General features: G+C 31.3%; 4 protein-coding genes and 1 long non-coding RNA gene across 9 annotated transcripts; 3 read left to right on the forward strand and 2 right to left on the reverse strand.

Annotated features, from left to right (window-relative positions):
• The first annotated feature begins 5,827 nt into the window (after positions 1–5,827).
• Positions 5,828–7,815, forward strand: LOC121203442 (probable aquaporin NIP7-1). 4 transcript variants are annotated; one of them, XM_041101320.1, is made up of 5 exons: positions 5,828–6,159; positions 6,247–6,468; positions 6,557–6,755; positions 7,118–7,179; positions 7,370–7,815. In XM_041101320.1, the coding sequence occupies exons 1-5, from the start codon at positions 5,968–5,970 to the stop codon at positions 7,499–7,501; spliced, it is 807 nt and encodes a 268-aa protein (XP_040957254.1). In that variant the 5' UTR covers positions 5,828–5,967; the 3' UTR covers positions 7,502–7,815. The 4 variants fall into 4 exon arrangements, with proteins under 4 accessions (XP_040957254.1, XP_040957255.1, XP_040957256.1 ...); XM_041101321.1 differs by having other exon boundaries at positions 5,829–6,159; positions 6,557–6,751; positions 7,381–7,815; XM_041101319.1 differs by having other exon boundaries at positions 5,832–6,159; positions 6,557–6,751.
• Positions 7,816–8,931: 1,116 nt separating this feature from the next.
• On the forward strand, positions 8,932–10,106 carry LOC107941825 (uncharacterized). Its single transcript, XR_001695703.2, has 2 exons — positions 8,932–9,130; positions 9,337–10,106. It is a non-coding gene; the product is annotated as an uncharacterized lncRNA (long non-coding RNA).
• A 916-nt stretch (positions 10,107–11,022) lies between these two features.
• LOC107941834 (NEDD8-activating enzyme E1 catalytic subunit) lies at positions 11,023–15,065 on the forward strand. 2 transcript variants are annotated; one of them, XM_016875456.2, is made up of 9 exons: positions 11,023–11,344; positions 11,470–11,633; positions 12,099–12,301; positions 13,124–13,356; positions 13,449–13,511; positions 13,601–13,657; positions 13,928–14,049; positions 14,399–14,516; positions 14,613–15,065. In XM_016875456.2, exons 1-9 carry the CDS (start codon positions 11,246–11,248, stop codon positions 14,898–14,900), a joined length of 1,347 nt encoding a protein of 448 aa, XP_016730945.2. In that variant the 5' UTR covers positions 11,023–11,245; the 3' UTR covers positions 14,901–15,065. The 2 variants fall into 2 exon arrangements, with proteins under 2 accessions (XP_016730945.2, XP_016730943.2); XM_016875454.2 differs by having other exon boundaries at positions 11,052–11,344; positions 11,422–11,633.
• An 821-nt stretch (positions 15,066–15,886) lies between these two features.
• Positions 15,887–19,915, reverse strand: LOC107941837 (E3 ubiquitin-protein ligase RHF1A). Its single transcript, XM_041101323.1, has 8 exons — positions 19,503–19,915; positions 18,532–18,578; positions 18,328–18,390; positions 18,087–18,195; positions 17,636–17,982; positions 17,223–17,318; positions 16,800–17,151; positions 15,887–16,223 (listed from the first exon to the last, which is right to left on the reverse strand). The coding sequence occupies exons 1-8, from the start codon at positions 19,698–19,700 to the stop codon at positions 16,212–16,214; spliced, it is 1,224 nt and encodes a 407-aa protein (XP_040957257.1). The 5' UTR covers positions 19,701–19,915; the 3' UTR covers positions 15,887–16,211.
• A 1,519-nt stretch (positions 19,916–21,434) lies between these two features.
• Positions 21,435–25,344, reverse strand: LOC107941820 (glucose-1-phosphate adenylyltransferase large subunit 3, chloroplastic/amyloplastic). The gene is made up of 14 exons (XM_016875440.2): positions 24,921–25,344; positions 24,734–24,847; positions 24,493–24,666; positions 24,316–24,408; positions 24,129–24,212; positions 23,131–23,186; positions 22,965–23,058; positions 22,766–22,878; positions 22,621–22,693; positions 22,471–22,551; positions 22,192–22,383; positions 22,016–22,122; positions 21,870–21,930; positions 21,435–21,612 (listed from the first exon to the last, which is right to left on the reverse strand). Exons 1-14 carry the CDS (start codon positions 25,143–25,145, stop codon positions 21,511–21,513), a joined length of 1,569 nt encoding a protein of 522 aa, XP_016730929.2. The 5' UTR covers positions 25,146–25,344; the 3' UTR covers positions 21,435–21,510.
• Between the last annotated feature and the right edge of the window lie 774 nt (positions 25,345–26,118).

A 26,118-nucleotide genomic window follows, 5' to 3' on the forward strand; every position in this document is an offset into this window, starting at 1 on the left:
ATGTACTTAATTCACAACATAAACAACATCAAAATATGCCATCCTTTTGATAGTCTGATTGACAAGTTCAAAATTTTTATTTTTTGAAATAAATGAAGCCAGAAAAACCCCAATACATAACAATCTAAACCCAAAATAATAATATCAAAGAAAATGGTATACCAAATCGATAAAAAGAAACTCAGCTCGAACATCACAAATATAAGTCATTTCATCAACAAGAAGTTGAACAAAGGATGGATCTGGTTCCATTTGAAAATAGCCCAACTGGTAATGAGTATCCAATGATGAAAGTGCATTATTATTATATTATTAGGGTGCTAAGATCTAAGGAAGAACAAGAAGAGAAAGGCATCGGGGGCGGGGGGGAATTATTGATGATGTTTTTGATATTTACATCTTTGTTTTGAGGTGTTGGAGAATTATGCGTGTGTCTTATTGTGTCAAAACAGGACATTGGATTGGGATTTGGATATGAAGGGAGGGTGTGGGCGGAGTGGACTACGTATCTTTGGCATAGAGGAGAGGGAGGGGTCAAGTGTAGCGACACAGGTGAGACAGGCATGGTCATTTCAAGCCACCTAAAGTAGGGGTCAACCTCACATGACACTGGGTAGTAGACACTATTAAGTGGAATTTCGCGTTACGTTAAAATATATAAATACACCATCCAAATATATTCATGCAGAAACCGATAGTTTGTATTGATAGCTAAAAGACGATTTAACATTCGAGGCTTTGCAACACAACAACGGCTTCCATATAAAATTTCACACGCAATAAAGTTGAATCCGGCTCAATACATAGGCCAAAAGAAATGAAGTACCCCTATCTAAAAACATTATCAATATTAATAAGCGTTACGTACAGTGATAATATACAAAAAAAAAACTCGGGTTAACCTAAAAATTTGACATTATGAAAAAATAGTCATAAATTTTTAAAAGTTTAATATCCATAAATCATAAAATAGACATAAAAAACACATTGATTAATTAATAATAATCTGCATGCATTTGATTAAATTAATCCCACATCAATATTGTTTCATAATTCCGGTAGGCTGTCAAATGGCGATCCTTTTGGGGGCCTACACCTCTCTTTTCACTTAGATTTGTCAAAAAAACAATTAATTCCTTACTATGCCATATATGGTCTCTCCCTTTTAATTTGTTTCTATTTTTTCATCGTTTATTTATCAATGCCTCCTCCTTTACTATTCATTGCTTAGATTGATATGTGATCATAGTTTCTAAGTAGTCCATCGTTGTCATTCTTATCGCTTTGTATTTGTTTTTGTTTTTTCCTGATAATTGGTGGAATAGGGAGGATATTAGAGATATAACCTAACCTGTTATGTCTATACATGCTTATAGGTAGTGTTATCTGTTTAAGTCCGAGAGTCTATTTGAATTTTAGAAGGGTTTGGATAAATATGTTATATTAAAAAATTGAGTTCGAACAAAAAAATCTATTTAAAATATGTGTTGGACTCAAATTTAAATACTTAAAGCTAGAGTTTTGCTCGTATCTATCCGTTTTTAAGTTTATAATATAACATATTATTACTTCTTCTTCTTCTTTTACATGTTTTTTAATTTATATAACGTGATATACAATGTTATAATGTAAATATTGAAAATGTTTAAGTTGTTGAATTTTTTTGAATTGCATAAGGGAAAAAATAATGAAGTAAAAAATATATAATTACTAAGGATAATTATTTGTTCATTGTAAATTTTTAATTTCATTAATGTGGTTGAGATTTTACCGTATATTCTTAGATTGTATTTGCAAAATTAAAAATAAATAAATATAAATATATGACAAAATCTCAACTTAATTTATTGTGTAGTTAAAAATTGAATGGTTAAAATTTTCCAACTCGGCTTGTGTAGTTAAAAATTGAATGAAAGGTTCACCATCGCATTTATAGATTAATATAATAATATCACTTCTCTCTAATTGAATTGAATGCCCATATTTGATTTATCTTGAGATTAAATAAAAAGACATTGGTTTTAATTTTGGAAAATTATTGGGTGTACGATTGTTGGTGGAGTTAAGAATATTCCAATTATTTTTAAGAAATATTAAAAAGAAAATAATATTTGGTATATTATTAGTGGAGTTTTCAGATTTTATAAGAAGAGTCAGGGGTTGACAAGTGTTCTATATAAGGGTATGGTAAAATATTAAAGAAATAAATATTTTAAAAATAGACACGCCTCAAATTTTTAACGTTACTTGTATAATAAAAAACACACACTAGATACTAAGGGTAATTATCTTATACACTGCCAATGAAGTAAAAAAACTCCGCAAGTGGGTTTGGGTTGATATCATTTGATTTTAGAGTATACTAAATGGTTAATATTTGATACACTGGTAATGTAATTTTTTTATTTCATAAACAAACTTAAAAATTTGAAATGTCTCTCTTTTTTTTTAATATTTTACTATACTCTATAAAACCCTCGTAAATCCCTAACTTTACTTGTGGAGTCTATAAAAACTCCAATGACAATGTAACAAATATTTTCTCTTACAAGAAATTCACTTAGAGTTAGTTGAAATCTATGGATTTCAATTTTTTTAGCCTTAACCAACTAAAACATATCTATTATCCAATAAAGACGATTTTTTTATACAATATTTAGGATAAGAATGGATGTCAACACGATTTAAACTCTGGTTAAAAGGGTGTCTGATAAAAGCTTTAACTACCATTTTATTTAAGTCAAGACCAATTAAAGTGATTTATACTTTTGAATTCTAAATATTTTTTTAAAAATTTGAGATAATTTCTTAAGAAAGTATAAGAGTTTTTCACAAATAAAATCTGAAATTAATTTCAACCGAATATCTAAACCTATACTTTTTACCATTCCACTATCAGTTCAGTCCCATTTGTCTTATATTTAAATTATATTTAAACTTGTCGATTGAGTTTTCGCTTGATTGATATGGGTATTGTTGTTAATACAGGAGGACGTGAGTTCGAGTGCGTTGAACTGCATTATCCTCATATTTATGGATTAGGGAGGGGTTATGGATAATTCTAGACATTTGTAAAACAAAAACAAATATTATCAGAACCTATTATGAGATTATTAAAAAAATATATTTTAAACTTGAATTTTCAACAGTTGAATAATTTACAAGTATTTTCACTTAAAAACCTAATTTAAAATTTAAAAGTCTAAATTCATCATAACAATGTTATGTCTCTCACGAAACAAAAGAACCCATTATTCTTTCCTTATACTAGGGATCCATTAGGGCATTCCATTTTATTCCAATTTGGGTTCAAAGGATCTAGTAATTACAGTGAGGCTTAAAAAACTCAAAGGATCCTATCCTGGGCTTGCTTTATATTTGGGCCCTTAGCTATATTTAGTCTCATATTAATTGGTGGGTGGGATTTGAGGTTACTCAAATAATAATAATAATAATAATAATAATAATAATAATAATAATAATAATAGTAGTAGTTTAACTATCAAGTCGCTTTTATAGTTATTTTATTAGAGTAATTATTTAATATATTAGCGGTAGAATTTTTTAAATTTACAAGCGAGATTAAAAAGTCGTAATGTATCTTATTTATTTATTTATTATTGAATATCAATTCAAGACACGTGTTAACTTTTTAATATTGCTTGTGAAGTTAAAATTTTTTTATCACCAGTGTATCAAATAAATATCTATTTTAATTATTTTGTTACATTTTAAAAACAAAGGATAAATCTGAAAACTATACATGAACTTTGATTTTATGCAATTTTACACATGAAATTTTTATTTGATCAAATTCTCACAAATTATTAACACAATTATTGATATAACATCGTTTTATGTTTATATACTACATACATAGTTAATTATATTTATCCAATATAAAAATAAATTGATGTATTTATTTTTTAAAACTTGTATGATAGATCAAAATTAAAGTTCTATGTATACATTTGAACCACAATAAAAATTTCACATGTATAATTTTAAGATTTATCCCAAAAACAAATGACATCATCCTAAACCCGATTCTGTAATTTTTTTCTCTAATGACGAAATATGGGATAATAATCTACAATTTATTTACTTATAATTAAGCATAAAACACATTTTTTGATAAATAATTAATATTTATAATATAAATTAAATGCGGTATTGGAAATAAAAATATCCTCTATTAAAATTATATTAAAAGAAAAACAAAATAATATTAATTAAAAATTAAGAGGAAACACCAAATTCAGTTTTGAAGTTGGTAAAGTGAGCATTATTTTGAAAAAAAAAATACATTTTAACATAAAATGAATATATTTTTTAAGATCACAAAATGCTTATCAAACATGCTGATCTATTCCATACGTGCATATCACCATGACATTTGAAGTGATTAAACGTGGCTTTAACTAATTCACTTGATTAAATTAATTACCACAATTATTCCTTTAGCTTATCAAAAAAAAAAGATAAATATTTACCGAAATTATACAGATTTTTGAATTTTAATTAACTTTCAAAAACGTTTTAATCGATATAATATTGATATTTTGAAAATTTATTTATACATAAGAAATTTTGATTATAGTTTCAATATATATATATATGAAATTTTGATTGTAATTCAACTATATACATTTAAAGTAGACCTGTTCATGGGTTGGGCTATTCGTCCAAACCCGAAGGCTCATCCAAAATTTGGAAAGATTTAGGTAAAAATATTAGGCTTGAAAAATGGGTTTTGACAAAAAATTAAATCCGTTTAAAATATGGGCTGGGCTTAGACTTGAACATTCAATGCCTGAACCTGGCCCGACCTGTTTTAAGTTTATAATATTTTATATTATGTTATTTTTATATATTATATAATTTAGAACACATTAAAAAAATAAACCTACACTATATATATAATACTATTCTAATGTAAATATTAAAATAATGTTAAGATGACTATATAAAAAATTTCAAAAAATAAAAATTGTATAAAATTATTAAATATTAAAATAAAATAAAATAAATATAATTTTTTAAAAAATTAAAAATAATATGGGCAGCCTAAAATAGGCTTGGGTTAGCCTTTTGCAAATATGGGTAGGTTTGGGCAAAATTTTAGATTCAGATTTTAGGTCGGATTGGGCTTGGACAGACATAAAGTATATTAATATCATATTCAAGTCCGGCCCATGAGTACCTCTAATTTAAATAAATAAATATTTCATTTTCTTTTCATATTAAATAACTATAGTTAGTTTATTCATATATGCAATATGTAAACGTACAATGGTGGTATATCAGTAATTATTTTAGTAACTTGTGAAGTTTGAATTATATCAAAATGTTATGTATAAAAACACACAAAATTGTAATTTATGTATAACATTGTACATTAGACCAAAATTTATATATAGTTTTAAGATTTATTCCTATTATGCTTACTGAGTTCATAATAATTTGCTTCCGAAATTGGTAGGATTGTACAAGCGTATTGATGACAAATTTTGACATAAAATACTAATAATATCAACCACAAAATTAAAATTTTTAAATCGAAAAAGTAAAATAATTTAATATTTTTTTAAAGCTTGGTTAATATTATGAAGTGAAAACAGTTAAGAAGTACAAACAAATTGGTCTCCTCCAATCAGCCATTAATAAGTAGCACAAGAAATGTGTTGGGACTTGACAATTGCCTTAATCCCTTCTCAAACTTTCACCATCCCACTTTAGCAGCTGAAACTGCGTGAACAACAAACAACTCAACCATATTAAAAACTCCCCCTTGCTATATCAATGACCCTCTACTTATTGTCAAGAATGATTTCTTAATTCACCTTTTTCTACTATACATGTTCTTTACACCTTGGGTTTAGGCTTTTATATAGTATATAGTTATTTTTATATATATATAAGACAACAATATGACACTGATTTGTCTTTCAGATCAACTCTTTTGTCATGAAACCTTTGGTCTTGAAAATGAAACATTTTTACAAAGACAACCATTTGCCTAATGTTTCCAACAACAATGAATCTAGAGATGATCACGAGATGGGTTCTAGTTCTATGTCAGCAAATGGTGATATTTTGATCCAAAACCCTTCTTTCCATTGCTTCTTACAAGGCAAAGATCTCAACCCTGCTCGCGCGGTAAGAACCGGTTTCGCTTCAGCTCTTTTTTTTCTTTTCGTATTCCAAGGGTTATTTACACAATGGTTGGAACATATGTTATTGCAGATTATAGCTGAGATGTTGGGGACATTTATTTTGATGTTTTGCATAAGTGGGATCATAGCAAGCACTAAGCTAACAGGTGGAGATGCATTGTTGGAGTATGCACTTACGGCAGGGTTAACAATTGTGGTACTTATTTTCTCTATAGGATCCATATCTGGTGCACATGTTAACCCTGCAGTCACTATAGCCATTGCAGCTTTTGGTTATTTTCCTTGGTCCAGGGTGATTTAACAATCCCTTTTGTTCTTTTAATTAATATTTCATTGATTTAGGTACTAAACGTGAAATTTCTTCTTCTGTGTGTTAATAGGTACCACTTTACATATTGGCTCAAATTCTGGGTTCTGTATTGGCAACATTAATGGGAGAATTCGTTTATGGCATAAATTCAGATGTTATGGAAACACAGCCAAGCCAAGGCTCTCAATCAGCCTTCATGGTGGAGCTCCTTGCCACTTTCATCGTCGTATTTGTTGTTGCAGCAGTGACTCAACAATCACAAACTGTAGGTGAACCTCCATATCAGCTAATTATCTCATTCTTGGCATTTATACCATCATAGCCCAACATTAATCAGAAAAAGAAAATGTTACTCATAGTATGTGAAATAAAAGAAAAAGTGAAGTCAAAATATGCTGATAAAATTTGAGATTTAGTTCATCCATTGTTGATATTATTAGTATTTTTCATTAAAATCTACTCATTATCAAGTATGCTTACTGAATTCATAATAATTTACTTATGATAAATTTTGAGTGAAAATATTAACAATTTCAATGATAAGTAGCATTTAAGTATAGAATGTGATAAGTAGCATATTTTGAGCAAAAAGATAAATACAAAATGGATCCATGACCCTGGATTTTTGCAGGTTGGTCAATTGTCCGGGTTGGTTATTGGAATGGCCATTCCGCTTGCGGTCTTGATTTCAGGGTACATATTTATTAATCATTTTTCTATATTGGATCTTAAATAAATTAAGAGTCGAGTCAGGTTAAATTTTTAAAAAGAAACAGATTCTTTTAATTTTACTTTCCCATTAAAAAAAAAATTTAACCCGAAACCTTCAACATTTATATAATGGATCTTCCTTCTGTTTTTGTTTTGTTTTCTTCTAACGCAGGCCTGTTTCAGGAGGATCACTGAATCCAGCAAGGTCCTTAGGACCAGCAATTGTGTCAAGAAATTTCGACAACATATGGTTATATCTAACAGCCCCAGTATTAGGAGCAGTATTAGGAGCCCTGATGTATAAATTCCTGCGTCTCCAAGGCCAACCATGTCTTGCCACCTCCTCTCCCGACAGTGATATGCTGAGCCATTCCTTGGCATTTGGGAGGAGCTAAGTGATGAAAGGCTGTTGAGTTATAAGCAATACAAATCTCATGGGTTTTGTTTGGTGGATGAAAAGGAGGGTCATATAGAGCAGGATTGAACCATGGCACTTACGAGAATGATTGAGCTTCCCAATAGTGTCTTTTTTTTTTTTTAAATTTTACAAACGTACATGTTATTATATTTGCATTGTTATCATTTATTTATTACTTTAATATAAGCTAGTTATATAAATTCGGTTTTAAATTCTTTCGAATTATAATTATTAATTACAAGTTGGTAATTGAATTAGTACTTAAATTAGTTTATTATTCCGTGCGATACACGGATTGATTATATATTAATTATTATATATTAAATTTAATTTTTTAAAAGTTATACTATTCGGTAAATAATATGGAATAATGTTTTCTAAATACTATATAAAATATTATATAATATATACTATTTAAATACAACATTTTAATACCGTAATTTTTTTATATAATTGAATTCAACACCAATTTTCAATTATTTTATTTTAAATCTCATATATTATTCTTTTTGACTTGTTTAATTTTTTTATTTGTGCATGTATCCATTAATTAGTATTATATATCTTTAAATAATCAGAATTTAAGGAAATTCTAAATCACTTAAAAACCTTAAAAGAATAAATATAACCATAAATATTAAACATTATCTATATAAAAAAATTAATTAAATGGTTGGAAATTATTTCCAAATATATTAGTGGTCCAATTTTGCAAAATTGTATTAAGTATGGAAATTATAACCTTTTAAAAGTTTTACAGTATATTAATGGAAAATCCATAGCCAATAAGGTTGTAACAAATGTCACGTATTTAACTATTCTAGAACTCTACTTGTTTTTTTAGCTTGCAAACAGCTTTCCAACTCAGCCGTAAGTATAATGATAAATTTAGTCCTTAATATTTATATTTTTGTTATTTATATTTATATTTTTTTGATTAAAATTTAATCATTAATCTTTTAAAAAGTGAAATTGTTTTTTTAATGGAAATATTAACTAAAATATTATTTTTTAATAATATTAGCGTGACAATCCGTATGATAGTCCACATGTATGTCATGTTTCTATGACATTATCTTATATGTAACTTCAAAAAATAATTTTAAAAAATTAACATGAAATACACGTAGATTACCATGAGAGCTTTCATGTTTAATAATTTAACATTTTAGTCAGTACTTCAATTAAAAAATAATAATTTAATTCTTTTTGAAAAGGTTAATAATCAAATTCAAATTTTTTTTAAGATTGAGGGTCAAATTTAACTCAAATAAAGAATTAAGGGTCAAATTGATAAATAATGTAAATGTAAGAACTTAATTTCTAATTGCGCCTTTTTTTAATCAAAACTTCAACGGCGTCCTTTTACGTATCTGTAAATTAAGAGAATTTTAACGGATTTAGCAAACGAAGAGAAGGAAAAGGAAAACTGGAAAAAGGAGGAGCCAACTCTGACGCTGTTAGATCAGTTAAAGACTTTACAAATAACCCCAACTCAGTACTCATAAAACTCAGGTATTTTTTTTTCAGTGTTTTTTTTAACTTAATCTCGAGACATTGGTGAAATTGGTCAATGCTTCTTCTTTATTTTTTGGGGTAAATAACTGGGTTTGGTTCGATTTGTTTTATTGATTAATAAAAACACTTTATTTCTAATGAAAATTTTGATTTTGAGCTTTGATCAAGTTTTTATGTGCTATATATGAATCTGGTTCTGGCAGGTGATTGTCTTGCATCTCTGTATTTTTAAAGTTTGTTGCTTTGATAGATGAATAAAAGAGAAACAAATTGTGAAGAGAATGACGAAGAACAATGGATGGAGAATTGGGATAGGAGAATTGCTATGTAGTGTATTCTATCTATGTCTACCATGTGTACTGCACTCAACGACATATTGATGATGTGCCTGGGAAGTTTCCCAAAGGCAAGAAGAGAAATGCTAATTATATGTTGGAGAGACAGCTTAAGAAAATTAGCGATGCAATTAGAGATGTTGCCGAGTCGATCCGCTAGGGAAATGCTGTTATGGAGAGAGTGCAGGCACATGTTTATTCGTAAAGGGAAGTTCTCGATGAATTGGTGAACTTAGGAGTTGAGAAACACTTACTCTTTAGTGCTTATAGCTTCCTTGTTGAAGATCCTTCGAGGGTAAGAGCGTTCTCCGGTTTCCCGGTAGAGGAACATAAGGATTTCCTAATACAGATGATGTATGGTCCTGAGGATTTTTGAAGGGTTTTCTTTCGTTACTGGTTTGAGATATTGATCAAAGTACTTTCGACGTCTCTCCTGCCGTGCTTGTACAGTATTTAGATGAATAAATATCCTTTCTTCCATTGGATTCATTCAAATGATTTCATGTTTAATTAAGATTCTGTAAGTTACCATTTATGTTGTGCTTTGTGTAGATAATGCTGCTCATGTTTAAGACTTATGCTCTTTGTTGATGTCGGAACTTATTATGGTACTTCTGGTGTGCCTTGAAAGTGAAAAAGTGACAGTTTTTGCATAAGCAAATGATGTTCCTCGTAAGTACAAGTCTGTCCACTCCGGTCCGGTTTTTAAATCATTTCAAACCAAGTAGGAAAGACTTGTGAGGGTGAGATCCCATTCCACACATGAACCTTATGGTTACTCATTTTCATCAATTTGTCAATCACAGCATAAATTTTGGAGCCAGGTGATGCTTGGGTAACAAGTAACAACGGATACATTGCTAATACTGTTACTATCGGTTTAAGGTTCAAGGGTCATTTTAACCAGAACTTAGAATTTATTTTAATTGTATTAATGGTGAACTACAGTGGAAAGAGGGTGACAACTTACAAGGCTCCAAATATAACTTACAGTTCTATGTGGGCTGTGAATTAATGTGAAAATAGGGTGATAACCCTCTAAACTTGCATAATATAATTATATTGTACACAGCTGGAAAATTTTAAAGAAAAATAGGTGACAAATAAAAGAAATTTTAGTTAACGAATTTGGAATTATAATATTTGTAATTTTCTTGAATATAAAAGAATTATTTGATTTTTAATGTTAAAAATATTTTACAATTTCATAATTCGAATAATTTCATTTTCATAGGTGATATGTATAAGTACCATGAAGCACAGGCAGCTTTGCAACTTCAATTAAGAAAATAAAAGGGTTAATATATTATTTAGTATTTAAATTTTGTTCTAATGTTTAATTAGGTACGGTGCCTAACTAGCTTGTTTTTTCAGTTAAGTACTTATAATTTTTTTACTAGAGTACATGTATCAATATTCATTGGTCAAATGATGCCTTTTTTGTATGGTACTAAATTAAAGGTTAAATCCAAACTCATGTACCATACTGGGACAAGAAAAACCTCAGGTACCAAATAAACATTAAAGACAAAAGCAGGTACCAAATGTTATATTAACCCAAAAGAAAATCAACTTACAGAAACAAAAAGGGGGAAAAATGTTTTGTAGGGGTGACAGAACAGTGAAGACGCGTTAGAACCAAACGCCATCTGATGATCAGAGTCGAGTAGAAACCAAGCTAACATAACAAAAAGGCCATCTTCTTTCATTTCATTTCTTTTCCCAGTTCCCTATTTGTCACAAAACAGATACCATCCCTTCCCCAAGAACCTAAAATATGGCGGATGCAGCTCCACCCAGTAAATCAAGAGACCTCGATAAGCTGCTCCTCCGACCGGGAAACCTCGTTGGCCCAACCTTCGACCCTGGCGTTCAAGTATCATTCTGTCTTTCTCTTTTTTTCTCTCTGTGCCATTTTTACGAACAGTTTATTTGCAATCTTTAAATTTTTAGGTGTTTTTCCTTTCAGTTCTCATTTTCGAGGGTTTTGGGTATTTTCAGTTACGGGATGATTTACAAGAATATGCGAGAGTTTTGGTGGTGGGAGCTGGAGGATTGGGGTGTGAGCTGCTTAAGGATTTGGCTCTCTCGGGGTTTAAAAATCTTGAGGTCATCGACATGGATCGGATTGAAGTCACCAATCTCAACCGTCAATTCCTCTTCAGGTTTTTTGTTTTGGTGTTTAGTTGTTGATTGAATTTACTGCCATGGTGAATTCTTTTGTTGTTATTAAATTGATTGTCTAACTACAACCGGAGAATAACTAGTTCTTATTGTTATAATTTTGGTTTTTCTAAATATATTTAAGCTTGGAAGTCTTTGGTTCAATCTTAGGGTAGGAGAGGATTTTTTTTTTATCTCATAGCAATATTCTGGTGATGTTTTTACATTTGTCAAAATAAAAACTGAGCACAAAAAAATGCATGATTCTATTTTGAAATGATTAGAGATGTAATTAGTTATATATATTCATAGCAGCTAGTTTTTGCCATCTTTATATTTGCTTTACGACCTCTGTCATTTGTTTGTTGGCTCTGCAGTTTGGGTGTCTACTTTGTGTCTGCTATTTAATCTGTATTTGGAACTGCAAAACTTGTAGTTTGTGTAATTTCGGGTGTTAATACTTGTAGGCTGGAAGATGTTGGTAAGCCGAAGGCTGAGGTTGCAGCAAAGCGTGTTATGGAAAGAGTTAGTGGCGTGAACATTGTGCCCCATTTTTGCCGAATTGAGGATAAAGACATTGAATTTTATAACGACTTCAATATCATTGCCCTCGGTCTTGATTCCATTGAGGCTCGGAGCTATATTAATGCTGTGGCTTGTAGTTTCCTTGGTGTGTGCTTTTAACCTATTACAAGCTGACTCTATCCACTTGAAATTTGCTTTTTATAGCTACTATATTTGGCCTATGTCATTTTAAAATCCTAATTTCTGCAATTTAGAATTCTTGGAATGTATCTTAAATTTAGGGATAGCAAATAAGTTCATCATCACGGTGCAATGATAGCATGAAAGGATAATAGCTTATACATAACCTTATGACATATGCTCCCTATGCTTGTATGATGAGATGTGAAAAGCAAGAGAGCTAAGTATGGCAGAGCATGTTTCTCAACATGGTTGAGTTGTTTGAGATATTTTTAATCGCTTAATACTGGGTGTTGTATAAGTGAATTTGATAATCTGTTGTAAAAAGATGACAAGAAGCTGTTGTCTGGTAATCAGAACGTTTCTCTAATGCTCTATAGCCTCTAGGTTCTTCATCATGTAATAATGATAGTACATAAGGGTAATATATCATACTTAGCCATAAGGCATATGCTCCCTATGCTTACATGATGAGATGTGAGAAGCATGAGGCCACAGAACTATGGCGGGTCTCAACATGTTTGAGTCTCTTGATACATTTTTAATCCCTTAATGCCTGTTGTTGAAGGAGGAGTGAGTTTGATAATTTGAAGTTCTAAGATGATTAGAAGCAGGTGTCTGGTATGACCTATTTTTCTTTTTTTGTATCATGAATGCTAAATAGATATCTTTTTTATCATCTACATCTCTTTCCTTTAATGTACTGGACATTTATTTGTCATAATGACTGTCTTTGTTGAACTTGGCTAATCCTTTAATGTGCCTATTTGTTTTTCTGTTATTTAAGAGTATGATTCTGATGACAATCCACGTGAAGAAACAATGAAGCCTATGGTAGATGGTGGGACTGAAGGTTTCAAGGGTCATGCTAGGGTGATTGTGCCAGGGGTTACGCCATGCTTTGAGTGTACAATCTGGCTATTTCCGCCTCAAGTGAAGTTTCCTCTATGTACCTTAGCAGAAACCCCTAGAAATGCAGCTCATTGTATTGAATATGCTCACTTAATTAAATGGGATGAGGTAATAATTCATCTTGTTTCTGCTTTATTAAATAGATGACGTATCAGTTGAATCTGATGTTTCATGACAGTTCTGTTCTCCCAACCTTACAGGTTCACAGTGGACAGGCTTTTGATCCAGATAATCCAGATCATATGAAGTGGGTCTATGATGAGGTTGATTATATGAATCTTTTTAGCATAGTTTCCCTTAAAATTGATTTTACTTTTTTGATTCATTCACTAATACATTCTATTTATCTCAGGCTGTCAAGAGAGCTGAGCTTTTCGGCATTCCAGGAGTAACTTATTCTCTTACTCAGGTATTCTGGGATTTGTGATTTACATATTCTTGATCTCTGTACTGCTACTTCTGGTGTTATTAACTATTCCTGAAGAAAATTGCTTATATTTAAGTTGTCCAATGTATCAATTTGGTTTCTTACGTTTTCTTCTTTGCTACTTTTCGAGATCTTATACTCCTCAACTATGTATAAAGCAAATGGCATTCTCATGCCAGGTTTAAAGTATTAATTTTAATCTGTTAAAGTATAAATCGTTACAATTTTGAGTGTTCTCTTTATTACTCACAGGGTGTTGTAAAAAACATCATACCAGCGATTGCTTCCACCAATGCAATTATATCAGCCGCATGTACTTTGGAAACCTTGAAGATTGCATCAGGATGCAGTAAAACTCTATCAAACTATCTTACGTACGTATAATTCTCTCACACTTTGGTGATTCTATTATTGCAACTTGTATGTGGTGGCATCATTTGAAGACTTTGACGTATATTCCCATTCAGAAATGTTTATTTCATTAGTTATTTTCTGTCTATTGCACAGTCTTGGCTACTTTAGAGAGGGAGGATAGTCTCCCTGACACCATGCAAAAAAAAAAAAGTTGATTTTTCTATTGTGATAAATTAATCGTCACCTCATATTATACAAATGAAATTCATAAGCAAGCTCGATACTTGCAGTTGGATAAAAAATTTTTGTTTTAATATCTTGTCTGGATTTTAGAGCAATGATATCCACTGTCAAAACTGCTTTGTGTAGGTATAATGGTGTTGAAGGTCTTCATACAAAAGTGACCGAATTTGTGAAGGACAAGGACTGTCTCGTCTGTGGTCCGGGTGTCCTCATTGAGCTGGACACTACAGTTACCCTAAAAAAGGTTTTTAGCTTTTTGAAATTAATGAAGCTGATTGCTTTGGTAAAAATTTTAGTATGTGATTTTCATTCATGTCCCCCCCCCTTTGTATGAAAGCAGTTCATTGATATGCTAGAGGAGGATCCTAGGGTGCTGATGACAAAGGCGTCGATCACATATCACGGAAAGAATCTATACATGCAGGCTCCTCCTGTTTTGGAAGAGATGACCCGATCGAATCTAGAGTTACCCCTATATGATCTCATGGATAAAATCCCCAAAGACGTCCTCCATGCAACTGGTACGATCAACAAGGATGACAAAAAGTCATCTGGTTTAAGAAAATTACGAGTTGTTTTCAAGGGAATAGATGGGGTTGCAGATATGGATATGGCTGGTGGTGCATGATCCTCGCAATATAAAATCATACTGATATTGTTAGACAAAATTTTCAATCATCTCTGCAGTATTTATGGAAGAATATATGTTGGGATCCAGTTACTATTACATTTTGAACTTTAAGACGCCAATTGCTTTCAATGGTATAACTTGAAGGTTCAAGTCTTCATCTAATTTCAATTTGCCTCCCTCTTCTCTGATGATGATGATTACTACTACTATTATAAAGTTAGAAATGGACGTACATAATTTTGAAATGAATAATTTAATTAGCGGACTGTAAGAGGAGCTAAATTGGTGGGTCATGAGAAATAACATAAATCGGGTATATTAAAAGTAAGATTGCATTTTATCCTCTTTACTTAAAAATTGAGTGAATCAATTTCTGTGTTAGATCAAAGAGTAAGTTGATTTTTTTATTTGTTAAAAACTTCATTTATATTGTTAAAAATTAACATGACTAACGAAATAATTGGATCACGTGTGCCTCATATTGAAGCAAATTTTTAACAATAAAAATGGATTAAATTTTTTAATAAAATAATTACTTTATTTATTTTTTCAAATAAAGAGAAAATATAATTAGATTTCTAATACAAGAATTTTTATGATAATTTTACCAGATAAATTAGTACCGAATACTTTCGGAACAAAATAGTCTATAATCTCTACTTTGTATTCTCGCAATTAAGAAACTTTCATGTTCATTTACTTTGCTCTTGGTACAAGCCTTTTCAAGTAATTTTTTAATTTTATTTTAGTTGAAATAATTTTTTTTCTCTTCCACGGAATAATTCAACTTCCCTTTTTTTATGTCTTGACATTAGGTCAGAAGATTGTTTGTACAATAGTTCGACTTTAATGTGATTAATGGCTCCCCGATTATTCTTTTAGGGACTTCTGCCTGGAAATGATTCCTTCTTTAAAAGAAAAGAACAAAGATAGGAATGCAATATTTACCATATTCCTTACCCCCAAGACAGGAGACAGAAAAGTAACAACAATTTTCCAATTCAAATAAAAAAGGCTGAATGTCAAGCTTGTGTTGTGTGTAAAATAAATCAAAATGCAAACAACACAAAATAAAACGCTTTTCCTGAAGAGTTGTTTATGACAACATGAAATATTGTGAGGAAACAAAAGGAGGGTTATATTAATATGGCATGCCATCCAAATTGCAACTTCTTTGGCACAAATAAAGAAATAAGCAATGCAGGACGCAGAGACAACACGCAACCGAACGTCACTTGCATTGAACCCTTCCCATCGTGAAAATGTTAAACTGTCACTACCAATCGGCAGATGCTTATGCCATATGCATCAGTGATCCCTCTGAAAACACAACAAAATCATGATTATCGTGATTTTAAGTACTTCGCATAATCTCAAATCCATTTCCATGATTCAATTTGCATATATATATCATCAATTCATACAGTCCCATCAACCCTAGACCTATACAAGGACTAGACTATCTGTCCATGCCATTCCATTTTCAAAAAGGTTTGGACAAAAATATCGAGTTCAAGAATGGATTAGAACAATAAATAACGCCCATTTACAAAACAAGCTAGGCATTGGGCATAGCATACTATTATAAATTTTCAAGAGATTATTTTGGTAGATTTAAGAACAAATTATACTATTTAAAAGGGATCAATTTAGGCAAAACAATTTGACCCAAACTATTGATGGGTCTAATCCCCCTCCTGTTTTTTTTTTTTAAATATGGGCATATTCAATAATGTAACAGCTTCCAAAAGCTACTGTTCTTTGACAAGTTAAAGAATTCTCCAATGTTTCTAAAGGAATATCGGAAGGTTATGGTTTTTTGATGCTAGATCAGATTATTAACTATTAGAAGCAATGAGTTGATATAATTTACATTCAGAGAAAAGTTCAAGATACCTGTGGGTGAGAAGCTTCTAGTTTGTCAGGCATGATACGAGAAGGATAAGATGGGGCCTCTGAATTTAAACCACGTACAAATTCTACGTTGTTGTTAGTAAGATTCTGAGCAATAACATTATCTTGCACACCCTTTCCCTTAAATAAAATATTTGAGGTACTGCCTGTGCCACCAGAATCAGGTACAGAGTCTCCAGATCTTTTTGATGAAATATCTAGGCGCTCAATCATTTTTGCAACCCCAGCAGTCATCTCACGCTGCACTCCCTTGCTGAGCTCCTTAACAGAGTTATTACGAGCAAGAAGCTTCTCTTTGAGACCTTTGGTACCTTTAGAAATTGTTTCCTTGTATCTGTTGCAATACATCCATGCCTTTAGCAAGAAGTAGATCAGTCTAAAAATCCTGAACGGAAACGTAAATACCTGGCTGAAGCAGTGGACCATTTAGATTTTATAGACTCTGAGAAAGAGACTGTTTCAGATGAGCTTGTTCGATGTGGAGTACCCAGTTGTGGCTGACTAAAGAAAATCAGAATAATTCAAGATGTCAACCATTACATAAAAAGTGCTACAATAATAAGAATTACCAATAAAAACAGAAAACTTCAGAGAAATACAATTTATAGGTGCAGAAAAGGATACCATACGAGTACCATTATAGTTGTCATAAAATTTTGATAGGCAACAACTAAAACCATGTCAGAAGATCTCTAGTGAATGCAAAATATACACTAGACACATTCTTTGATGGAAGCAAATTTTAAGGATGATCTTCCAATAGAAGATGTTACAAAAAGCAAGTTTCTAACAAGTTAGGGCAGTTATGTAATAAGAACCTCGGTTTAACAGCTTTATCTCCACTTGCAGTAGAACTAGAGACCATATTAACAGACGGGGTAACAGGTAACAGAGGGCTAATATTAACTGATGGTATGCCTGAAGCCAGTGAATCACACTGGGGTAACCCATGACTCAAGTTTTGGCATTCATCTGGTGAATTTGGATATATGTGCAGTGTGCCTGGCATGTTTTCAGGAGAGGTAGAAAAAAGAGCTCGAGAAGGGCCAAGTCCAGAAGATCTTTGTCTTTCCCTTCTGCGAATATAACGAGCTCTGCTCGCAGCAAGTGCTAGATGCTGCAAAATGCGTTCATCAAAGTCTGAATCATCTGAATGAAATGTATCCTGAGACCACAAGCACATTTCATCAATAAATAAAAAAATCCTGATTGAGCAGAATACTAAGCGTAAATTCAGACAAGAAACTTCAAAACAACCAAATAAATCACCTCCTCAACACCAATACTGTCATGGAAATGATGCAAATCTGTGGCCACAGCAGATGTGTTCCTTGACCTGCAGTGCCTTTCAATTCTGACAGCATCTAGAAGCTCTTGGCTGCCATGATGAATGTTATATAACCAAACTCACTGATTAGCAGGATGGTTTCTGCTTATCAGCACCAGACTAAAAAGAATGCATGTATGAACAGAATCAGAGAAGAGGGAGGGAAATAAACATGTTATACACCTGGCAGGGTCTTTCAGGACAAATGACTGCCAACAGATTGGACACTCTTTGCTTCTTTGTGACCTAGTGGAAAAACAAGTTCAATTAGGACTGATATCATTAAAGAACTCATAACTATAACCTCATTGCATCCCAAAGAAAAACTATGTAAGATACTCTGTTCCCTAGGAACAAGAGTAAGTTAAAAGTTAGAAAGATGCCCACCATTCAAGAATGCACTGAAGGTGATATTCGTGTCTGCAACTAGTAACCTAAAACAAGAAAAAAAAGTTCAGAAGCTTGACCCTTCAAACAACCAACTAGAGGCTGCAAAAGAACAAGATGGAAGGCATATAATATAGGTCTATAACAAGAAATGTGTAAAACTCAACATAATGCAACAGCAGGGAATACATTATGAAAGCAAGTAGCAATACTATTACCTTGTTGGCATTTATATTTACAATAGTAGAATTAATAGAAAAGCATTCCTCCTTAAAAATAGGAGTGATTAAATAATGTTATAAAAAAATTACTGAAATCCAGTCAATCAGAACTGAATCAGTTAAATTCATCTATATTCTATGCGTGTTTTCAAGCAAATTATCTACCGAAGTGAGAAAACACATAAAGAATCCATGCATCAAGCCATCAAAATATCATATTCATAAGACGAATGTCCTTCAACAGCACTAAACAGATTGCTAAAATCATATACAAGGCCTCGGGACTAGCGCAAAATTAAGAGTAGACTTCGAAGCTCATTGAGCTAATAATAAACTGAATCAAACAGTAAATAAGTAAGTGATCAGCCATCACTATTTATCTTAAAACTTAGAGAGTAATAAACTGATCACAAAAATCATACAGTAAAATAATCAATTAACAATCGCAATGTTAAACGCACGCCATTATTCATAACGTTTCACAAAATTCTCTACTTATATGGTCAATTTATGTTGATCATTCTGTTTTTCAACCAGATAGTGTTTTAAGTACAAGAAAAGAATTTATCACTATGCACTAATTCCAATGCCAATTAAACAGTGACACAAAATCTCAAAGAACTAAAGTCAACCTAAACTGTGATCTACCTACTCGATCATCACTAAAAATACAAAAACAAAGTTCAAGGAACAGCTGAATCAATTTTTTTCAAAGGCATTAAAAGAGGAGAAAAGGGTAATGATTCATACAGTGGTAGGGTCTTGTACAGTGAAAGGCTCGAGACATATACAGCAGCCGTCTTCGACACCGTCGTCAAGTACTCCTCCGATAGAAGACGCCGGCGACGAACATGAAGCTGCCGTTAACGCAATCGGCTTCTCGAACAAAGAACAAGCAGCAGCGGCAGCGGCAGCAGAAGGTGAAGGAGAGGAATTGAAATCAGCCATTGAAAGCAAACGTGTTTAGCAGAGCAAAGAAGAGAAAAGGAGTTGTGAAGAAGAAAGCAACCCTAAAAAAAAAAAGCAGTGTTTGGGTTTGAAAAGAAAGTAAAAAAATACGGAAAGAATATTTTAAAAAAATAATTGTGAGAATAAAAAAATAAAAGAACTGAAAAAGAGGCAAAAGGCAGAAAACCCAGGCGAGGGAAAAAGATAATCCGATTCAGACGGTTTGCTTTTGATGGAATCAATAAATAATTTATTATCTCAAAAAAAAAAAAGAATCAAATCAATAATTTAATTGTGATTTATTATAAAATTATAAAAAGCAATAATGAAGTAAAAGTAGTGAGAAAACAAGAGATAAATATATATATATTTATTTAAAATAAGTATTTTTACTTATAGGAAGTTTAAATAGTATAGAATTTTAATTCTAATTAGCATTAGAATTTCTCTCTTAAAATGAATCTTATTTTAATAGAAATTTTATCCTGATTATCATATGAATTTTTTTAGATTTAAAGTTAAAATTTAATTGAAATTCTTAGAAGGAAAATATAGTAAATACTGTTTGGTTATTAAGAAATATTAATTTTTTTCATTAAATGATATATTTGGTTGAAATACATCTCTCCCGTTTCTTTAAATTCCAATATTGATTTTTTTAAAAATAAAATAAAATAATTTTTATTAATTTTAAAAATAAACAATTAATCACGATAATTAATGTTTATCAATTGCAAATAATTTTAATTGATTAATAAATTAAGCTCTTATTTTTTTATATTCCGTCAATTTGGTATTAATTAACATTATCCGGAAAATGTATAAAAAATTTAAATATATATTTTTTTCAATAAGAGTATATAAAAATTTTTAGCTTCAAATATATATAAATAGATAAAATAGGTAAATTTTGAGGGTTAAATTTATTATTATGTCAATCTAAATCTTTAATTTTTTTTAAAAATCAGTTTACTCAATATTAAAATTGAAAGGGAGAGAAGAGATCTTTTTACCTATATATTTAGTCATATTTTTATTCTATTTCATAAATTTAATGTTAATATTTAAATATTTTGATTTGTTATCAATTTTATTTGTTTTCAGATAAATATATAGAGAGATTTGCAAGGAATAATTGAAATTCTTAAGTAAAAATAGGGTAGGTTGATTTTTTTTCTAATAATCTCATTATAGATTTTGATCATATATGTTATTTTTAATATAATGTTTAGAACTAATTATAGCTCATTCTCAATCCGTAAATAGGATGATAATGCGTTTCAGCGTATTCGAACCCACATCTTCCTTCATTGACAACAATGTCCATAATAATTGAGCTAAAAACTCAATCGGCAAAGTAGATTGGTTATTAGTATATACAGATTTGTGAATGGAAATAGTTCTTTTTCATTAAAGAATATATATATATATATTATTTTCCATATTTGAACTCATTCTTTATTTTATTTCATAAATTCAATGCTAATATTTAAATATTTTTATTTGCTATCAATTTCACTTGTATGCTCCACCTGGGAGGCCTATAAGGGGCTTATTATTGCTGGCATTCAAAGAACTAGGATTAAATTGAAATTTAACAGAATAGAATTTTTGAACTAAACAATAAGGTTACTATTAAAACATGGAATAAATGAGATGAGGCCTAGGCCCAATGAGTAATACGACAAATTAAACTCTCTTTTGAAACTGTAAATCTCTTCTGGAAGGATGGGCTTTTCAACCAACTTTTTAATTTATTTTTAGATTGATCCAATTTTAATCAACAAAAATGGATGATGAATCATTTCATTTATATAACAAAGCCATCTTTAATTATCGAGTTTTTCAATATCACACTGATTCCTGATCGTATGTAGAACCCTTCTGATGATCTATCGGCCTCTTGTACACCCTGCTAATATTATTTAAATGGATTAAACAAAAAGCAAAACCAATTATATAGTTATATATGAATTAATTATACCCTACTTCTCTAGATTATGGACCAAACTTTAAATTCTATCCTTGAACTCAAATCATTCCAATTGAACCCCTAAACTAAAGCATGATAGGAATGATAGTGTAGTTTATGGATTCAATTGAAAACTTGACCCATAATTTGAGGACATATTATGCAATTAACCCGTGTGTGTGGCTGAAGAATCAAACCTCGGAGTTGGCAATGACTACATTCTTCCCTATTCTGGCATTTTTATCAATGATACAATCCCTGCATGAAACGTAGATAAAGATGATATTAGTATTATGACAGGCTACAATGGAAGACGTACAAGGTTTTTTAATTTTAAAATTACTTGATTTTAGTGTTTTCTCCTATTCCAATGGGAACCCCTTCCTCGGATAAAAGACCTGCTCTCTCTGCATCGGTTTCATAAAAATCTGCCCCAAGCATCACTGTATCCTGCATTTATATAACACCATTAGGAAATCGCAATATGCTCTCACAAGATTATGTGATGGAAGAACCAACCTTTAGGTGAACGCCAGCGTTGATTCGGGATCTAATACCAACAACGCTGTGTTCTATAAAGCAATTATTTAAGAAACTCCCATGGGATATGATTGAATCAACAACTTTGCAATTGTCGATTTTTGATGGGGGTAAGTTTCTCCTTGACGTAAATATTGGCTTTGCTGCATCATAGAAACTAAACCTTGGTGGCTACCATGGTGAAAAAACATGTTAAAGACGATACAAAATGTTTTTTTCTTTTCACAACCAAGAACCAAGTTTTTTTGTGGCACATACATGCTCAGTGAGGGCAAGGTTTGCTTCAAAGAATGACCTGATAGTTCCTATATCCTCCCAATAATCATTGAAGAGATAAGCCTGTTAAAAAATTTCAACATCAGACACCGTGAATATGTTAAACTAAAATCGATGGTGATTTTTAAGTACCTTAATGAAGAACTCTTTAGCTGAGGCAGGGATTATTTCTGATCCAAAGTCATTTGCAGTTGGAAAACGCCATCTGAATTAAAACAAACCATTCAACACAGAAAAGTAGCGTGCCTAATCGATAACTTGGAGAGCTCTATCGTACCTCAAAAGGTTTAAAAGGATCTCCTTCTTGAAAACGTATACTCCCATAGAGGCAATATATGGTTTCTTTTCGGCCTCTTCTTTTGAAAGTCCTAGAACTGTGGTATCTACTGCCTAAAAGTATATATACTGATATTAGCAAAGCTAATAGCCAATTGGAAGGCAAGGTGCGTGCATTATATGTTGACATAGGTGACTACCATTGCTTTCAATTCTGCTCCCTTGGGCTTTTCGCTGAACGAAAGAATCCTTCCCTTCTTGTCTATCTTCATTAGACCGAAATCCGAGGCACGCCTGTGATAATTCTAGTTATGAAATATCTGAAAGGTTACAACAACTTTGAGAAATTAAAATTGATGGTGTTACCTATCATCTATTGGAAGGCTAGAAATGGTAATGTCTGCACCGCTCTGCCTATGGTTCTGCAAACAAGGACGAATCTAAGCATCTCATCATATTCTGAAAATTAATGTCATCAATATATATATATATGAAGAGCAACCACATAGCTGAAGCTTCCAAGATTACATAACAATCCTCAAAAACAACATTGTTAAAGCAGGTGAGAAACAAGTAAACCACATATTTCAGCATGCTAATCAAGTTATTTAACTGTTCCATTTACATATTTGAGTGCCCCACGCGAACTTGAACTCGGTGCCATGTAGTATTGAGAGTACCACTTAGGTTCCACATTTGCAGCTAAATCTATTGGTGCTATATTTAAACCGATGAAAAGTAAATAGTGTTTTTGTTTAACAAATCAACATTTTATGCATTTAATTAATGTAGCCTCATAATTTAAATGAAAATTATAATTTATGGCAATAAATATTATAAACAATTTTTTAATTATTAACTGGTATTAAAACTATACAAAAATTTTCAGTGCCGTCCATAAATTTATGATAATATTAAAAAGAAAAAAAATTAAACATGATTAAATAATAAGGAACATTGAAAAATAAAGTAATACATTTTTTTAAAATTGATAATACATATTTTTTTAATTTTAAAAATGCAATGCATACTTTTAAAAATGAAATCAATTTAAATATTAAAAAATAAATAGTTTAAAAATAATGATTTTTTCAATTTTAATTTTGAATATTCGAAAAACAATAATTAATTTATTTTAAAAATTGAAATTTTTTTAATAAAATTAATATATAACTTAATATATTTAAAAAATTATGCGTTTTTAAACTATACAATTATTATTTGTCTTTTGATTTTTTATTATATTCACATATTTAGTAAATAAATATACTTAAATTAAATTAATACACATAATGTACAAGTAAGAAAACAATTTAAGTATATAACACAATTGCAACTGTGTAGATATTATGGTGTGTTGTTACCTGAACAAAATCCATATAGTCCATTCGATATAAGTGGTCCCCCGATAAAATCAGCACGTCTTCGATTTCCTTACTTCTTGCATCCTACAAGATAACAGAACAATGAAACTATCAAAGACTTGTGTTCTGTTTCGCACATTGAGCAAGATGACCACGAATGACTGTCTGTCTGTCAGTCTCTGTCTACCTCGAACAGCCAGTGAAATTGTCGAACTGCGTCTGCAGTCCCTTGGAACCATCTCTTACCGGCCTCTCCTGGAGTTTGTGTGGCTGCCAATATCTACCATAACCCAACATAATCTTAAAATATCAGAACCAGTTGCCTGCAAAGCCAGAAATCAAAGTGAAACTAAAATTCTCTGACCTCGACGTATCCATCTCCGAAGTTAATCCCATTGCCGAAGTTGTAAGCACGAGAGATATGCCGGTTAAGCGAAGCCGAGTTAAACTGGGTGAGAATGTACACTTTGTTGATCCCACTGTTAATACAGTTGCTCATTGGAACATCAATCAACCTGTATGCACCTCCAATTGGAACCTACAAAAACAAATTTTGTATCAGACACGTATACACATATATGATTAGGAAGGTAATCAAAATTTACCGCCGGCTTTGCACGTCGCTTAGTGAGCGGGAAAAGGCGAGTACCGGCTCCTCCTCCTAGAATAATAGCCACAACTGTCCTTGGGTCCCTTTTCTCCATCTCTAGATCCCTTAGCTGCATTATAACCCTCACTGATTAATGGTAGATTAAAATGAAAGCAAAGAAATTAATGTTAAATTCATCTTACCTTAGACTCCCCGGCTATATTAGTAGTAAGTGACATGCAAATATTTGACTTCACATTCTTATTACAAAGTCTTTGATATTTTGGGGTCATGTCAACCTTCTTCCCCATCAACTCGCCATTCGAAAACTTGGCAAGCCTACTACATCTCCTCCTAGCCAATGCCAAGGTGGTACCTAGCTGGGCGGTGGCTGAGAGTGATAACCGGCCATCGGCTGACACCGTCATTTTTGTAATGGAAAAAGAAAATCAAGTAGAAAATTGGGAATGAAATTAGTGAAGAATATAATAGTGATAGTATATGTTTAGGACTATGGAGGGGGTGGGGAGGGAGAGGGAAGAGAGTTGCTTTCATGGAGTGCATAATATTTGAAAGAATGGGCCACGTTATCTATAATGAATTGCATCCACCAATTTCTGATGTTTGTTTGTATGGATTGTAGCCCCTCTAGATTAGATATCTATTGACCAGAAAGTCCCTCAAATTTTTAGTAGTTTTATATTTTAATACTTTAGGTACGAATCAAAGAATATTCTACCATTGCCTGCCTCATGATTTTTGTTTCCCTTTTCTCTTTTAATGGTAACTATGGCGTTGTGTTAATGGCCCAAATTGTAAGCTGGGTTTCAATTGAGAAAACCCAATGGATCGTGTAGCTTAGTTTGGTTCTACAAATTTCAGATTTTGAGTTTACCCTGCCTTGCCATTTGACTAAGGTTTTCTTTAATGTGTTTATGCTATCTCGCATCATATTTGTATAGAAAGCATTATGAATATATATATATAATATTTCACATTTATAATATATTGTTTTTGTAGATTGTCTTGTATTATCAAATTTTTTTTTGTAGATTATATTTTATTTTTTTAACTTAAAAGTGAATAGATTAATCCATATACATCAGATTAAAGAATAAAGTGATCGTTTTTATTAAAACTCTAATATCAATATGAAAAAAGTAATTCAATATACCTCTTTTCTTCTTCTTCTTTTGTTAGAAATATACCTCTATTTGACCTCAACAATAATTCAATATACCTCTTTTCTTCTTCTTCTTTTGTTAGAAATATACCTCTATTTGACCTCAACAAAAACTTATATCCATATTCGTGATAAAAATAAGTTAATCTTTTAGTTCTGCAAGATTTATAAAATTTTAAGTAAATAAATAATGAAAAATTATATTTGAGTTCCGATAA

The sequence above is a fragment of the Gossypium hirsutum genome, chromosome D09, assembly GCF_007990345.1.
Source record: "Gossypium hirsutum isolate 1008001.06 chromosome D09, Gossypium_hirsutum_v2.1, whole genome shotgun sequence".
NCBI classification, from domain to species: domain Eukaryota; kingdom Viridiplantae; phylum Streptophyta; class Magnoliopsida; order Malvales; family Malvaceae; genus Gossypium; species Gossypium hirsutum.